At 38.1% G+C, this 17,854-nt stretch overlaps 1 protein-coding gene across 1 annotated transcript in view; it reads right to left on the bottom strand.

Moving 5' to 3' along the window:
* The window catches only part of HIPK3 (homeodomain interacting protein kinase 3), a 59,025-nt gene that overhangs the window by 19,215 nt on the left and 21,956 nt on the right, over window positions 1-17,854 (bottom strand). The window contains exon 2 of the mRNA XM_075712395.1: window positions 2,370-2,493. Coding sequence (XP_075568510.1) covers window positions 2,370-2,493 — 124 coding nt within the window. The remainder of the gene's footprint in view (window positions 1-2,369; window positions 2,494-17,854) is intronic.

Genomic DNA, 17,854 nt, shown 5'->3' with positions numbered 1-17,854 from the left:
TTTACTCGGTGACACACACCACACAGCAGGAGGAAAGGAATTTCCTTGGGAGCCATCTCCTATGACTGCTGTATTCATGAACACTGAGGAAAACCCTGAGTGAAACTTGTCTGAAGCAACTTTTGCAGACCTGCTTGAGCACCACGACAAGGCTGACTAAAGCAAGGTAATTCCTCCTGGTGCAGAGGAGGTTACAGCTCCTCTTCCACCATGACTTCTCTGACATGAAGAACAGACAATATGCTGGACAAGTTATTAACTGATGCTTCCAGCAAACTTGAATGATACGTCTGTCTAAATGTCTTTTAAACTCAGTATTCACTTGTAAAGCAAGCAGAACATCTTATGGGCATCAAGATTAACCCCTAATCCACGTAGTCCTTTGCATTAAGTAGAGCATCTTGGAAGGTGGCTGTCATTGGTGACAATGCTGTTTACTTGCACTGTCCGGCAGCATCTAGAGGTTGAGCCATGTTGGTCCTGGGCCTACAACAGCAAGAAGCAAGTGACAGGAATACGAGACAGCCAGGACCCGGCTGTCTAAAACTGAGAAAAGATGAGCCAACGAGCACTATGAAGGTAAGTGCTCCACACACCATACTAAACTGCCTTCATCTGCCTGGGTTTCGTACATGGGAACATGGCTGCAGTGCAGCAGGGGAAAGAAGGTCTTGTCTTTTCAAATGAGACCCTGTATTATTCTGAAAAACCATCCTCATAATCACAAGATTGAGCTTTACGCTGTTACTGCTCTCTGTACAAAAGTCAGAGGCTCACAGCTATGTAAGCCCGTTGGCACATGTTAACAGACTGGGCTGCTGCCATCATGACAAATCACAAGTTAATTTGAGGAAAGAATCAGGACATGGACAGCATTCTCCACCATTCAAATCCCTACTGCATCGGAAGTGACTGAAGATGTGGTCCAAAGCCATGTTCCACATCCAGAAGCAGCATCTGCCTGTGTGTGAGATCATGATCAGAAGGACAATAAACTGGGCTTACAGGTCCTTCCTCACCCACAGCAGCATCCCTTTTAACAGCTACTTAACAGCAGTACAGGGTCAAAAGTGAAAGTCATTTGGAAAGTATGTATTTTGGCACTTTTTTTGAAAGTCCAGATCTTCTCCTGCAGTTTCTTTCAAAGTAAGAGGTAAACAGATTTGCCAACTTTTTGGAAATTTTTGAGATAGTATTACAGCATCTTTCCAAAACGAAATGCCTTCATTTTTCCTTAAAGAACATAATGAATTATATGGTCATTAGCTGTTTCCTCTTTTGTTCTCCATTTTAACAGCAATACCTTACGCAAAGGTCTTTAAATGCATCAACCCATGTTCCACTCATAGCTTACTTCCTACCCATGAAACACTGAATTTTGTGTAAATGAAGGAAACTGAAATATGAAATGTTACCAAAATCAACACAAAAATCAATATATCCCCGACAGTGGTTTTAACAAAAGGATTTTTAGAAAAGTAGGTCTGATCTGTAAGCACAGGGAGCCAAAAGCCCACCACAGGAAGATCAGGATTTGAATAAGCTGAACAACATGATGGAGGAACTGCCCCTGAACTGAATGCTGAATCAAAGATGCAGAAGTTAGTAACAAGCCAGTGCTGTTACATCTGGGATTTTCAGGAGATTTCTTCACTTTCAAAGTTCAAAACCAGGCAGGGATAGTCAGAATGCTGATTACATTCCTTCAAAATTTCCACATTATGCTAGAAAATCAGACTTCTCCAGAAAGTGTTCTACATCTTTCATTAGAAACAACTTTTTTTAAGTCAGCTCACTAATGCCAATGGTGTCAGCAGTAGAAAACACCAACAAAGCAGAGGCACAGCTTCAAGCTTTACCGTTGCATATGTACAGTATTATTGACAGTTGATTCTCATTCCTTGTGAAGTACAGACTCTCAAATCTTTGAGCTATGCTGGATTTCCAGAAAGCATCAGGAAGTATTCAGAAGGCAACTAATCCTGACATCTGAACATTCATTCCAGTCAACCCCATTTATGGCAAGTGAAAGAAAGATTACAATATAATGATAGTGGCCATAAACTTTGGCTTCCATCAGAAAAAGCAGCTTCAATACTAACATTTATTATGCAAGACAGAGGAAAAAGAAAAAAGGAAAAAAAAAAAAGGACAAATTGAACTTTGATTCAGAAAAGCAGCACAATATACAGTTTCGTCTCGAAACAGGATTTATGTTTCTAGGACAATCAATAAGACTAAATTAAAAGCATTGAGCAGACTTGAAGAAATACTACTTAATAGGGGATCTTTTTAACATTTGAAATCCTGGATTTAATGACCTGAAATTCTAGAAAGTGTGCATATGCTTGTGAAATTTATTCTACTACCTGATCATATTCCAGTGCTCCTGGGTACAGTGGCCATCCAAGAAACAGCTCTGCAATCACACACCCTAATGACCACATGTCTATGGCTTCACAAAACGGCAATCCCAGTATGATCTCTGGTGCTCTGCAAATTAAACATGGTTACTGAATTTTTTTCCTTAGGGGAAAAAATGTAATTCAACAATCCAACATGACAAAAAAACCCCCAAACAAATCTGTTATTTGACAACACAGGCTAATTAATTCAAATAAAATCATAACATCAGAAATTGCATTTTTCTTTATCTAGATAATCTGTGGTAAAGTTTTGCAGCTCTGAATTTTTTTTTTCCTACAAGTATCAGTTTGCTACGTACATGAAAATAATTGGTATGCCCAAAAAACAGAATGTCACTGATTCAACATTTTTGCCTTTCCTCCAGTATATCCTGAATAATTCATTCACTCAATGTCATATGCCTGTAACTACATTCTAAACATAATATAGTCATTTATCTCCAAAACAAACAAACAGTTTTATCTGAAAATATACTCGCACACTTCCCAACTGGACAGTACACTTAAAGCTATTTAAAATATCAATTTAATTACATAACTGCAAATCCCTTAATGCACTCAAATCAGTTCAATGTGATCAATTTTTAAATCACTTAAAATGAAACCATTGCACTTGCTAAAGAGACCAGGTTTTATTTTTCACCTAAAACAAATGTGAACTATTTAACCAACAGTATTTGAATTTATTTCTGTATTCAAGAACCAGAAAAATTGGTATTGACACAGCTGCTGAAGGGCATTTAACATTTCTGTTCACGTGGAACAAAACTCAAGTATTTCACAGATATCCATTTTAATTGCATTTGTTCTTTTTAAACCTTCCCTCCCAGTTCATTCAAGCTATTAACCAAAGGAAAAAGAATTAAAATATATCTGCAGCTAATACAGCAAGAGGCCTGGAGACGTAAAGTATTATTTAAAGCATCATACTATAAAGTGATTCGCTTTTAAAACAGACAATCTGTTGTTAGCTTAACGTGCCACAGAACAGTAGGGAGGTGGTTAAAACTAACAGGGTAACTCCCATTGCAGCTGAGCAGAACAGTAGCGCTCAAGTGACCAGTAACACGCTGGTGGGGAAAATCGCGGTTGTAAAAGCTTGAAAGTCTTATGCTTCAGCACATGCTAGTGTATCATACTGACATTCCACATACAAAACAGAATCTCCGAACATAGCAGATATCTACATATCTCATCTTCTCCTCTGACATTTACCTTTACCGACATATTCTTTTATTCACCAAAATGTACTGGATGGGGAACAAATTCCTATTTTCATGCTACATTGGGGCAGACAAGCTATTTTGTAGTATACAGTAGACCAAGAGCTGAAGCATCTCCATGCCTTTTCGCAAGGAACAGTTAGCAGAAACTGTACATAGGCATACTCCAAGCTCCAAGGATGCACGTTCACCACCGGGGAAGGACTCCTGATGCTCTGCCCCATCCCTGACCAGTGAAACCACACAGGCTTCTGCTACGGGGAAAATCTGAGACTTTCCACAGATAAGAAAGTCTACAGGACAGGATATTCGGTTAAATATTTATGCACTTTCCATTCATGCCAGCGCTTCAGTTCTTCCCATCCTTGTCACAAACTCTTTCGGATGCGATTATATGAAGGATGAATCTTGTCACACTCGCGGTGAAACTGGAGAGGCTCAGTTTTCCACTGCCTTCAAAGATTTGGTTACAATAAACTTCTAGGGATCAAACGTAACATATTTTTGTAATGCAAGATCATGACACTGCAGTAAGTATTAGCTAGTTTTGTTATTCGAGAAATAAATTTAATATATCTAGATGCCGCAAGGCTAGAAATAGCCGTAAGAAACGTCTGCCTTCAGCCGCTGGCTGGGTGCCAGCCTGCGCACGGTTGTTACAGATCTCTGTTAAAATACGCTTCCTTTTGTTGGATTATGTTACAGCCCTGAATAGTTAATGAATATACACACAGCCTATGGATATAGGGGCTTTAACAAATGCTTCTGCTAAAATAAGCTCTTTAAAACCTCTTACATTTACTCAACGGTTAATATGCGCACTGTATAAAAATAGCCACAGTCGGTCAGTCTGTCGCTTGTCTCTTTTGAGGGATAGGATGGCAAATAAAAGAAGGATAAGGGTAAATAACGATGAAAAAAAAAAAAAAACAAACCCCAACGTTTACTGTATTTCACAATATAGTGATCTCTTACTTTTTCATGGGTACCACATAGTTCTGCAATACCAATGAAAAGTGCTACCACGTCTAAGGAAAAGGGACGTATTTAAGGAGAGGCAAGACCAGTCCTCCTCACTTTCCAATGCCTGACCTACCATCTAGAAAGGAAGAGGAAATATATAAACGTGCTCCCAAACAGGGCTACCTGCATCTCACTCCAGTACAGTGAAAAAAATAATTTCAGGCTAGCTTGAAGTGAGGAAGATGAAGAGCCACTGCTCCACAGATATGTCAGATTCGCTGCTTTTCAGGTTCAACATCTCCTACCATGGCCTCATACTGGCCCTTAAAATGGAGCAACTCTTCCACAGCAGACAAAGTTACAAGAGAACTTGTACTGGGTTTGATTATGTTTAGATTGGTTTTAACCAGCTCAAATATTTTTGATAAAGGAAAACAGTTCGTGAGTGGTATGCTCAAAAGCACTTTTTTTCCCCCTCTCTCCTTCTTTTAAACTTCCAGTTAAAATCTATTTGAACAGTTGGGGAGGAAAGGGTTGAAGAGGAGGGAGTCATTCTTCAATTTTTATTTTTTTAAGATGATCCACAGCTCTTTTTTCATGTAAGAAATATTTTTACATAGAGCTTAAAAGGAAGGTATTCCCTTTCCTAACTACAACCATAGACATTAAATTAAGTGGGAGGAACTCCAGATGTCCTAACACAGTCACTTTAACATCAGATTACTCAAAAAAGACTGTAACTTAGTACTTCCCTCCCTCAAAACACCACACACATACACACACTACTGCTGGGTATCTACTTCAGATGACAAGATGCTCAGTAGACCAGAAGCTACTGTAGGCCCCAACTTGGTAAATAGCATCTGTTTTCCCCTGCCAAGACATCAACAAGGAGAACACCAGAATTTTCTAAACTTAAGGATACCAAATCTTACTTAAACATACTTAAATGAAATTAAAAGCCAGATTTTACAGAGAGCGCATTTCCTTCATATCAATGTTAATTTCTTATCAACGTGAATTAATCATTAATTTTTATCAATGTTAAACATTAATTAAAAGAATTAACAGAAAACTTTGTTTAGAATGTTAAAAGCAGTATTACTACAATGGAAAGATTTGCTTTATTAAGTAACAATTCCTAGATTAACACGTCTGAAATCTTCCTTTCTGGCTTGACACAGCACAGCTCAATTCAACTGTCTTGAAGCAGAATTTTCAACTGGAAATATCTAAAAAGATTAAAGACGCAAATGAATAGTTGCTTCAGCTGCTTGTTTGGATAGTCACATGTCTATTTCTTACATCACTGACCACGAATATACAGATTATTCTGTAGATTTTTGTAAGCTTATGTGGAAAGACACCACACAATTTGTTCTGTTAACTTGCTTAAGGACCAGAACATTTCATAAAATAATTTAGCTTCAGCATGTTAGCCAGCTCAGAATGAAGCAACAAAATAAGCACATTTGAAGAAAAGTGAAATAATTCCTTGAGGGAGGTTTAAAAAAAACAAACAAGCAAGCAAAAACTACAAAAAAATCAAAACCCTAGCACACTAACAGAAAAATTCTTCCAACCTCTACACTGGGGGAACAAAGAATAAAGAGCAAGAATTAGCCATATTAAAAAAATAACTCGTGACAAAAATTGTAAGAAGTCAAGCTATTTCTAATGATCACTACCTAGAAGTCTTTGGTCAGAAATCCAGTTCAGAACAAAAGTTAAATGAAAAAGTTAAAATACAACAGTTAATGTACATAATAACAACTGAAGAACAGCATAAAACGGTATGAACAGCAGCTTCCTGGAACTGCTAACTTGATGAAAAATTCTGTTGAATGCACAAATAATTTCTCAAATACGTTCCCACTGAAGGTCCTGTAAAAATTATACATACCCCCTCACATATCAAGGAAATGAGATTAAAGACTGAGCAATTTTTATTTCTATTTCTCTTCTGGCAGTATGAAAGGGTCAATGTATCTACTGTCTACCACATGCCATTGTTTTATTTATTGACCACCAGGTTGCCACTCTCCAGATGAGAGAACAGTATATAAATAGCCATCCTCCCCTCATGTCTCCCACTCCTTTCAACACATCCACATGATTTCTCTCCAAGACCAAAACCTTTAGCCACCACCTACAGCAACTTCCATGACAGAAGCTGAAGGTAACGGTGCCATATGAGGAACACGGAGCTAATTCCTCTCCCCAGGTGCTACTGCCTACTCCAAAGATGCTGGACGTTGGGAATGCTACTATATCATCGGCAGTGTTGCCTCTTTATTACAGGTTTTGCAGTAAAATTTGTTCCAAACAGGCATATAAACCGTATCAAGCCATTGTGACCGTGCAATTTAAAACACACTGAATAAGAATTTTAATACTGTCTCTCCGTAATTTTTGGCTTCTCTATATTCATATAGTTGAAGGTAAATGCAGGCAGCATTTCTAATATGAGCATGCGACACAATATTTATTCTCTTATCATATAAGCCAAATATTACTACCCCTAATTACCACTGTTCATTCTGATAATGCCTAATACTTCATCTGCTCAGGATACAGCACACTGTCATCATTATAACAAACACTTATGCAAAGAAGTCAACAAAAGGGTAGGATGTTTATCTTTTTTTATTAATGACTCATTCAAAGGCATCTCATGGAACAAAAGAACTCATGTAAACTAATCCAATTTGCAAGCGCCCTAGTCAAAACGGATTACAAACCTGACAATAACACTTTTCCCCCGCCACTACCATTACTAGCATAACACAAGCATACACTTTATGAAAGAAATAAATAGACATGGGTTGTGAGATGTGTAGTTCTTCTAAAAAAAAGGAGGTCTAAGAGAAAGATCAGATGCAGTGAAGAAGTTAATGAGAGATGGTAATGGGCATTCTAATGAGTATTCTCATGTACAATTAATTTTCTTCAACTACCAGTCTTCATCATGAATATGGTGGAGTGCAAACCTTTCTGTGAGATCTGCAAGAACACAGGAAAGACTCTAGGCTAGAGGGATCCAATTCAAGGTGGCAATACTCAGAAAAAAAGCCACAGGCAAGTACACTTCAATAATCTGAAGGATGCAATGGGAATGAACCACGTAATGCCAAAATCTGTGGATGATAAAGAATATAAAGAACAGTTGGTTCTCTAGTGCATTTGTGATGGACTTCAGAAGGAATTTCAAACATGCAATTAGATCAACACAAAGACAGGCAGTAGAGCATACATGGTGTATAGTAAACCATAGTGAAAATTAATGTACATTATTCATTCATTAATTAATTACCCGTAAGAATTAATAGGTTATAAATTAACCAACTTTCCAACAAAAAACACCCTAGACAACTTTACAGATTACTCGAGAAAAGTATTGGGAGCAAAAATAATCAGGATATCAGTATTTATTTCTAAAGGACAAAGACATATCGAAAATTATTGTGTCTTATATAAAACTAGTGATATTCCCTCACCTTGAATAGTGTGTGTTCACTTTTGAATTCTGTGTTCAGTTTTGGTCACCCCCATCTGAAAAAGGATACATCAAATAGAAAAGACGCAGAAAAGGACAATATAAATTAAAGACTTGAAGAGACTTAGGTACAAGAAGAAACCCTGGTTAGAACGATAAAGCTTCAGGAAAGAATGAATGATCAATAACATTTCTCAAATTATATATAAAATAATGGAAGAGAAGCAACCAGGTGTTTCCAATGCCCTGCCTCACTATAGAAGGCCAAGGAACCCCCCACCCCCTTTGAGATTGAAGACTGATGTAAATATAAAAGTTTGGGGTTTTTTTTTAAGCCAGGATACAATTAGCCTTTGAATCATGGGCTACTGTTGAGGTAAAAAATATTAAGGGTATTTAAGAATGGATCAACAGAAAAAAGGTCCACAACAGCTCTAGGTTAAACAGTAAGGTTCATATCAATGTACAATAAAAACAGCCATCAGCTGTGGAGAGCTGGAAGAAACTTGCATCAGAAGACACTGAAGTGCAACCTTCTGCTGTGGTAAATTTTCTCCAGCGAGAAAATACCAGAATACATAGACCACGGATCTGATAACATATGTATCTCATTTCCTACATATTAAAATCACCATTGATGTACAAAGATACAAGCTACTCAAGCAAATCCCTTGATCTAAACCAAAAAGTCTCTACAATCTTCTTCATGGTCAGAATCATTTTTATTCATAATGCCATTTTGTTAGAATAAGAATTATGTCAACAGAATTTATAGAAGTCTTTAAAAAAGTCGTGTTACAGCTAAGATGTTCACTTGAGCGATTTCTTCCCTAAGAACACTTTCACAGTTGAATTGTCTCTTGCTTTTAAGCCCACTGAGTCGTTAGAATACAGATCGGTAGTGTCATGTGTTAATGGTCTTTGAAATGCAAGTACAGTACACTATGCCAGACGACAAGCTTTCCTCCCTGTCCTTTGAAAGGATTGTTGCTGTAAATCTATAACGCAAAACTGCATTACAGATTTACATTCACAATCCTGGTTTTTCTTGTACAGTTTTCTAGTGTTCTTTTAACTCTGCTATAATTAGGCATTAGGGAGCACATAACTAGCAAATTCTGAATTTTTGGGTCAGGTTTTTTTTAAACTTTAAGAAGGTAAGAGGATTTAAACTGAAAGCAAAAAATGCAAGTGCTCAGAAAGACTCTGGAAACATTAGTTAAGCTGAATAGGGGCATCTGTGTCTCTGAGGTGGCAGTAAAGAATCAAAAATATTGCTTTGCAACTTAGGGCTATGTCACCATATATCACAAAACACAGGGAGAGCAAACGTGTTCGAGAAGATATGAGAAGTTATCCCCTCATTCATAATTTCATTCCTCCTTTGAAGGAGTTTGTGCACTAACAAAACTCATGTGGCAAGCGACAGCGAAGACAGGAGGAAATGGGTCACCGCATCTCCTGTAAACCTCTACGGCCGCGGTATTGCCGTGCTGGTGTCCACAGCACTGCGCAAAAGGAATTCTCATTTCCTGCTAGAAAAAGCATCATTTTAGCATAATAAAACCCGTTCACAGAACCATGCAACGTTCAACGGCTAGAAAGGACCTACTTAATATCACAGCCTTCCACTGTTATACGTAACGTACAAGACCGACATGCAGCTGCCAGTTTAACTTTGAACCCTGATCTGACCTTCAGAAGAAGACAGGATTTAAAAACCTTACACAGAGAGTAGCCCAAATATGTAACTACTTACAAAAAGAAGCAATCGCTGCAAAAAGAGTTAATTTGAACATAGGGCTCACAACTGAAGGGGGAGGAAAAAAGACAACAGGAAATCCATCCAGACAAATAACAAATAAATCTTAGGTAATTTCATCAAAGAAAACAAAATTACAAGCAAACTGTACCAGCATTCTTTCCTGAAACTGAAAAAGAATTCTGTTTTGAAAGAGCCATCACAAATTTTAAACTAATACACCTTCTCTTACCACTTAGGAGTACAAAAGATAATAGATACTTAGTTATTCCTTTTTGATTTTTTTCAGCTGAGAATAATAAAATAAGTGACTTCAACAGATTCTTTCCCACTTATTCACTATCTCTAGTGAAATGAAATGTTGATCTTATTAAAACCAGAAGATGTTTATGCTTCTGCCTTTTCAGGATTTCGTTTTTCTTCAAAAAGGCTGCAACCTACCAAGTGATTTACTTATGCACTTGATATGCTAAGCAGTTTTTGAATTACATGAAATTTAAGCAAAGCAGATACTGATGTAGCAATATAATAAAGAAAATTGTGTACAGAGAAACTCTTCAGATGTTTTATCGGTAAAGTCTGCAACTTAATACATTTTATTTATACTTTAGGTATCAAAATGTCAATATTCAAAGCGTCAAATGAGATTACTTACCAATAACTGAATTTTGACAATATCCTTTGTGGACTTGCGCTTGTATGCTTTACTCTTAACTGTAAAACCACCTTGCAGTGCTTTATCCTTGAAAGAGTCGAAGGCTGCAGGAGATGGTTGCACAGGCATTGCCCGTGTCCTCACCCGCAGCGGGGGAGCGGGCTCTGCCTAACCATAACCACCGCGCTCCGCACGTACCCACAGCGTCAAGGTGCCGAATAAGGCACACAGTTCGGATGGCACACCGAAGTCACCCGTGACAAGGAACCCCCTTCTTCTCAAACAGGTGAGTTTCCTCATCTCCTGCCTTCCTACGGAGTACGCAGTTGAGCGTGCAGCCTCCCAAATCCCGCCCCACAGTACAGGGGCTTATAGGCTGTTACACGTGTGTATGTATACACACACACAGATGTCTAAATTCCTCTTTTGCACATCTTGTATTAGAAAGACCCAGACACCCTTTCTTCTGCAGTTTTGCAAGCAGTCATACTAACTTCCTGAGCTGCAATAACGGCCTACACATCTCGTCTAACAAGATGGTCTCTATCGTACAGTGTATTGTTCCTGGCATGCCTCCATATATGCTACAATGACCTTCTGGGTTTGGTTTTTTTTTTTCCTTTCTTCTTTCCTTTCTTTTTACTGGGGCAGGACGAGAGGAAGGATGGGAAAGGAAAAGAAGCAACACACAGAAAATGCAAACATCCAAAATCTTGTGCCAAAACAAAAACCCAAGCTGAGCTGGTGAATTGTCCAGGTTATTTTTGAAGAAAACCTAGCTTCAAATTACCTTGCTCGGAAGAGAGATAGAAGTTAGGGCAAGCACAGGTAACTGTGGAAGACCACGGACTGAGGCAGGTGACAACCACAAACTGGCCTCCACCCAAGGAGAGGATCAAACACCAGCAATGACTTCCAGCTCTGAACAAGCATAAGAGAAAAATAAGAACAGCACAGTGTGGGAGATTTCAAGGCCTCACAAATCAGAGATGCCAGATCTTAATTCCCCCCACCCTTTGCTTTGTTATTGATGATTTTGTGGGAATATCAACTTCTAACTCTGTAAGAGTCTGCACAGACTTGCAGTGCTTAAATACACCAGCTGAAGAACAGGTAGGGAGTTACTACAGAAGAGTAGTAAGCGTGGCAGTATTTGCTTGTAGCATCCTCGTCAAGAATAGCAAGACCTTGTTAAGTCAGTTTTGTGTGAAGGCTTCTTATGCTTTCACCCCTGATGATGACACTCCTACAGCTGGACTGAGGGTACAAAGTCATGGTGGTCCTGAAGAAGCAAGCAGCCTGATCCCGCCATAAAAACCCTACCAAGGCACTCCCACCAGACACACGGGAACGGAAAGAGGTAGCAGTTTCTGATATGACCAATTAGCATGAGGATCTCTCTTATTTATTTGTATTTAATTGGATTCTTGCTTTGGCTTAGTTCAGGTAAAACACCAAAGAACGCAAGGATCAGCCTTGAGAACTGCAGCTCAGCCCCAAGAGCTTGATAAACCATGAAACTATTTGAAATAGGTTTCTAGCATACATCCATTGCACAACAGTTCTTCAAGTACGCATACTGCAGTAGAAATGAACAGGCCATACAGATACCTGAGAAGGTAAGAAAATCTGCTCACATCCTCATCCACTGTGAAAAGCTTGGGGTTTTTTTTACTGCTGATGTATGCCCACCTGGATGATGCAAAGTGATATTCTGATGAAATATCGCAACTCAGACTGATAAATTTTGACTTAAAGTTACATTGTTTGAATTATAGAAAGCTCACCAAAAATCAACAGAAATATTCCTGAACAGGCAGAGCAATGTCATGTCATACACCTCTCTGACCTCCAGATCATTCTGTATTCATATGAACTAGTATGTTTATCTATTTACCTTCCTAATAATGTTCTACGTAGTATTGGAATAAGGCTTTCACAGTCTATTATCCTGGCTTGTAGACTGAAGGTTGTTGCCCATGACACAATCCTGCCCTCAAAGAAAAAAAATCATCATCAGAAAAAAAAAAAAATTGTAATTTGAGAAAAATGTCAGTATTTTCGTTACAGAAAATTTATGTAGTGACACTGGATTATAAAAACATTGTCAAATTCAAGAATCAAACACTGACAACATGACATCAGGATAAATAGCTTGTTGAATTTATTTTAGAAAAGAAACAAGCAAAAGACTTGTAAGAAAAATGAACATTTAAAAAGAATTATATCAACAGTGACATTCGATCATTTAAAATGCAAATATTCAAAGCATATACAATTAAAAAAACCAGTAGTGTCTAGCAAAAAGTCAGGTACTGATGCCACAGCTCCACATGGGAGGCTCATGTCCTGTTCACCGAATAAACAGAACACCAGAATCCATTTCACTTTGGATACCCCCCTATAGAAAGTATTATCCAGTCACTTCATAGCTATGTCAGCTGCTAAATGGGGGGTGGGGTGGAAGAATAGAAACATTACAAGAAAATTATGACAAAAAACAGAGCAGCAACTGGGGCAGGTGGGTTAACATACATGAAATTAAAACTGCTTTCTCAAGGTTATACAAGTAGAGACTGTTGGTGAATATTTTTAAACACTTCTAGGTTCTAAAACTACTGCTAGATTCATACCCAACAGATATATGGCTGGCACAATGTCTTACTGGGACCTGTTACTTCCATACAACAACGCAGAAAAATACACCCAACACACAGTACGCACCGGTGTTCAGCAACCTGAATTTTAATTTGTACGCTGCAGTAGTAATTTATGATGCGCTGGCAAGTGAACTGATGGCTGACCTGGTGAGTTTTTCCCGTACAAATTTCTATGGTAAGACCCCTGGTGTAAATATTACACCTCCAGAACAAGTCATACCCTTACCCACGGTTTAGCGATCCCACTAACATAATCATGGGGAAATACTGAAGAGCCTAAGCTTCAGGGTAGTATGGAAAGTCATCTGTCAATGTTCTGACAAAACTAAGAAATTACATTAGAAAATTTAAAAGGTTTTTTTTTTTTTTTCCTCCCTGCTGAATTAAACCTATGGACTGCTAGAGAGGAAAAGTACACAAGTCTATTTTGGTAGGCTGGACTGTAAGACTTCAGCCTTCCAGTATGTCACATCACCTGCTTGCCACTGCACTGCAGTCTGCTGAAAGAATCCATATGCAACGGTCCCTCCGTGTGCGCCACCCCAGCCTGGAACCCCACCAGGACCAGTCTGCTGGTTTTTCCTTTTTTGTTCTCCTTAGATACTTTTTCCTCTCTGCTTTATTCCTGTTTTTCCTTCCCTGGTATCCCATTTTAATTTATTTGTCCTTTCCTGTCGAAAGGAGAGCCTGTCTATTCTTAGAAGAGTTTTGGAACCTAAAATAAACTGCTTAACTATGTATCTATTACATCCAGATTGATGTCATATCAGACCCTGACAACATGCTGCAACAGGAATGCAGCTACAGCAAAGAACCCCAGCATTTCTGCAAGCTCTGCTTTGCAAAGATTTTTAAAGTAACATTACATACAAAAATGTAACACACTCTACCCAAACACTAAAACATAGGGTAGGGTTTTTTCCTATTTATTCTTCTCACTACGTAAATGTTGATATCATTTTTAAAGCAGTTCTTCCCTGATATCTAATACTAAAGCCCAGACCCTCTACCACCACACTAAAAAGGAAGAAAACAGGGTAATCGGATTACACTGGGAATTCTTTTTAATGAAGCAGAATGTTATAATTTTTGCTGTCAGAGCAAATTAATGTTAAAAACAGGTACTGCAGTTTAATGAAAAAAGATAATAATGGGATCTAGATAATAATTGGATAATAATGGGAGCCTTTCATCCGAGTAAACCCTTTGAGTCCAGTCCAGGACACTAATAATTGTGAGCAGCTCATTATTTATAGCTAAAAACTTCATTCTGTTCCCAATATAGACAGACATTCACGTTAGAAAAAGGCACACTTGTTGACAATATTAACAGAAGCAGCAAGGATCAAATAGACAGGGAACTTACCCCTCATTTAATGAAGTGCTACTGCTCAAATAGGGCTGTAGCACACCGATTGCTCAGTGCTTTGAGCTGGTGTTGTATAATAATTTTTGTCTCCAAGAGAAAAAGGAAAGATAGGCTATCTTCACTGGTCGCTATTCCCAGTGTACAGAGAAAATACAACACAGAATTTCACAAGACTCTGCAAGCCACTCTGCTGACAAAGTGTCAGGAGCAATAAATATTTCCTGAACTTTAAAAAATAATAGCAGTAGTTATTTCAAGAACACAACCATCCTTTCATTTGCACTATTAAAAAATGCATTAATATAATACCAATAAAGATTATGAAGCACTCTCAAATATGTCCTGAGAATTGACGTATATACCACATAAAATCCATAATCCATCTAAGTACCATACTATGTCAGGGAGATATTCTACTTTCAACTTTCAAATGACTTGCACCAAAATACAAAACCAAAACACACCAACTAAAAATTTATTCAAAACGCCAATGACTAACAAAAATTGCAAAATAAAACCATTGGGAAGTCTGACTATTTTGCATGTGATATAACCTTTGGCCAAACCCTGAACACTGCCCTAAAGGCTAATGTATTATGAGAATCTACACAGCAGGAGTATTTTCTGGGAACTCCTACTCTTTGAAAAGATGAAAGCTGAAGTTCAGTTAACAAATCTCATATAAAAAGGTATTTCTGATTTCCTTGGATATGTGGAGAATTCACACTTGTTTTGTTTCCAGCATATATGAATTTTCCAAGGAAAAAAAAAAAATCCTCAAACCAAAGTGTTGCCTTTTCTTAGTCCCAGGAACTATTTTTAGCTTATGTTGTCACACCACAAATTGATAGGACAAACTTTCAAAGGCCAGCCCTGCGTTACCGCATCGCTTTTTAGTAAGGCTCCCAACACAGGCCTTGCTGTGCCTTCACTAACAGAGTCAGTACTTCCTTCTGAGTCAAGTTCATTAAGTGTTCTGGGATTTTTACGTTGTGTTTTTCACTTTTAGGAAGAAGTCAATCTAAAAATGTAAGCGTAACCTGCGTACGTTAAAATTGGGAGGGGGAAAAAAAAAAATCTCTTCTTGAAAGAAAAAACCCACCTCCCAAAAGCAGCCCACTACTGCTCCATTTCAGCATGTCCCGAGTTTGCTACCTGCAACCTGAACAGTCCCTGCACACACGCGCGCTTCTACCAGTGGGGGAAATCCTTGCGGTTTTCTTCTATATTCATGAAGTTCCTGTAGTTCTTTTTGGTCACTGACATCAGCCAAAGATCATAGGTGAAATCAGACAGGACCATTATCATGAGCTCAGTGGGATTTTTGTGTAACATGAATTTCCCTGAAGGCAGTTTGTCTGAATGTTTTCCTTGGGAAATCTTGATTTTAAGATTGACAGCAGTAGAGTCAACTTTTTATTGACTATACATGAATAAGAAATTATATTATCCATGAATAGGGTAGCATAAACTAGCAGAAGCAGAGCAACATACTTAACAAAATCCTTGGCAGTAATCCCACTGACAAGACAGACCTATACATTTCTTTAGCATTACTCAGGAAGAACTGCTGTCAACCAGCCTTGAAAAGGCTCTATAAACAACATATATGTTAACGATGCTGCTGGGACATGAGTGGCAAAATTATCCATTATCAAGCAATTGCTGAGATGCTGGAATACTTGAAGCCTTATACAGAAATAACCTCTTGAGAATAAATAGCTGGAAAAAAGAACAGCATCAGCTCTACATCAAAATCAAAACAGGAGAGACTTAGAGGCTAGTAATGTAACCTTATGAGGAAAAGAGTCCATTAGAGCATAATGATAAATAAGAATACTTTCCTTAGTTGCTTGAGAACTAGACTAGATGACAGTGACAAACTTTTTATTATTTTCTGGCTCTGACGCCGCAAATGCCCTTAAGCAAATCAGCTTGTACTATGATTCAAGATTACAGATTTTTAGAAAACATAAATAACTAAGAATAACCAACTGGGAAAGACATAAAACCCAGCAGACATCCAAAAAAATCCCAAAAGCTACATTTTTTGAAAGAAATTTTAATCTGAAGATAAAAATCACTATAGGCTACAAAAAGTATATCAATGACTTAACAAGTCTTGGTACGGTGCTATGAGTACCTAAAGACAAAAAGATGCTTTGGTGAAGTACCAAGAAAAGAGGTCTTTACCTACACTTAGAGGCCTCAAGCAACTGTCTTCTGAAATAAAAGGCAAGATGGTCCTGTTCCAAAACAGAGATCATTACATTCTGCTACTATTGTATGTTCTCCAACGATGGTCAATGTAATACTACAGTGTTCACGTTAAGGCTTATTAAGCATCACGTAGCAATAAAGTGCATTACAATTCCTAAGTTTTCTCCCAAAGGTGGATACAATTCCCTAGAGTAAGTGATCATATATATTTTTGCAAATTATAATCCTAACAGTGGAGCATACTTACAGACCTGCTGCAGTTAAATCCGACGTAAACAGGTTTACATGATTTATAAAACTACAGGTGTGATGGTTTCTCAAAGATGCCAGACCTGTTTCTAAATCTTTCCTATTATTTTAAACATGACAAAAATAGACTTACTATCAATTGCATATGCCTGATTTCAGTTTAAGTTCACATGCAGTCCACACGAACTGGGGCAGATGACCGGTTGCCACTCACTTGCTTCCATTATCTTTCCAATATCAAAGAAGCTTAGTGAGCTATCAGGAACACTAACCAACCACCTAACAAGCATCATCAGATTTTATCTGCCAAGATCAGTGGGGAGGGGGTGGTTCAACTTTGGTTAATTAGCTTCATCAGGGGAAAAAGGAAAACAAAAAAACCCCACCTACAGTCAACCTCAAACATCTGAAACAAAAAGACTGTGCTCAAATGTTTTACATCTGGAAGGTTTAAGGACCTATATAGCAGCATCTTTTAATAAAGAATGGCATGGCAATCTTAACAAGGCATGCTGTTACCAGCTCTACCAACTTCAAGAGAGCTACCGAAAATAGGCTTTGTTCCACAGAATAAGCACATACCTCACTGTGTTGTGCATTTCTTATCCCCCACTGGTGCCAGTATACCCACTGAAATGAGAGACAAGTGAAATAGTAGAGTTTCTTTGTTTCACTCTTCAGCGTAGGAAAAAAAAATAACGTATGTTAAAAATCTATGAATTGAGAGACTGACATTACAATAGGAGTTAACTGAAGTCAGTCATCATGCATTTAACCAGCTATCTTCTTCCTTCTAGTTGATTTGAACCATTAACTATCGAACCATTCCCG

This window comes from Pelecanus crispus, chromosome 6 (assembly GCF_030463565.1).
Source record: "Pelecanus crispus isolate bPelCri1 chromosome 6, bPelCri1.pri, whole genome shotgun sequence".
Taxonomy (NCBI): Eukaryota; Metazoa; Chordata; class Aves; order Pelecaniformes; family Pelecanidae; genus Pelecanus; species Pelecanus crispus.
Note: the sequence above shows the minus strand (reverse complement) of the source record. Positions and strands in the feature narration are given on the sequence as shown.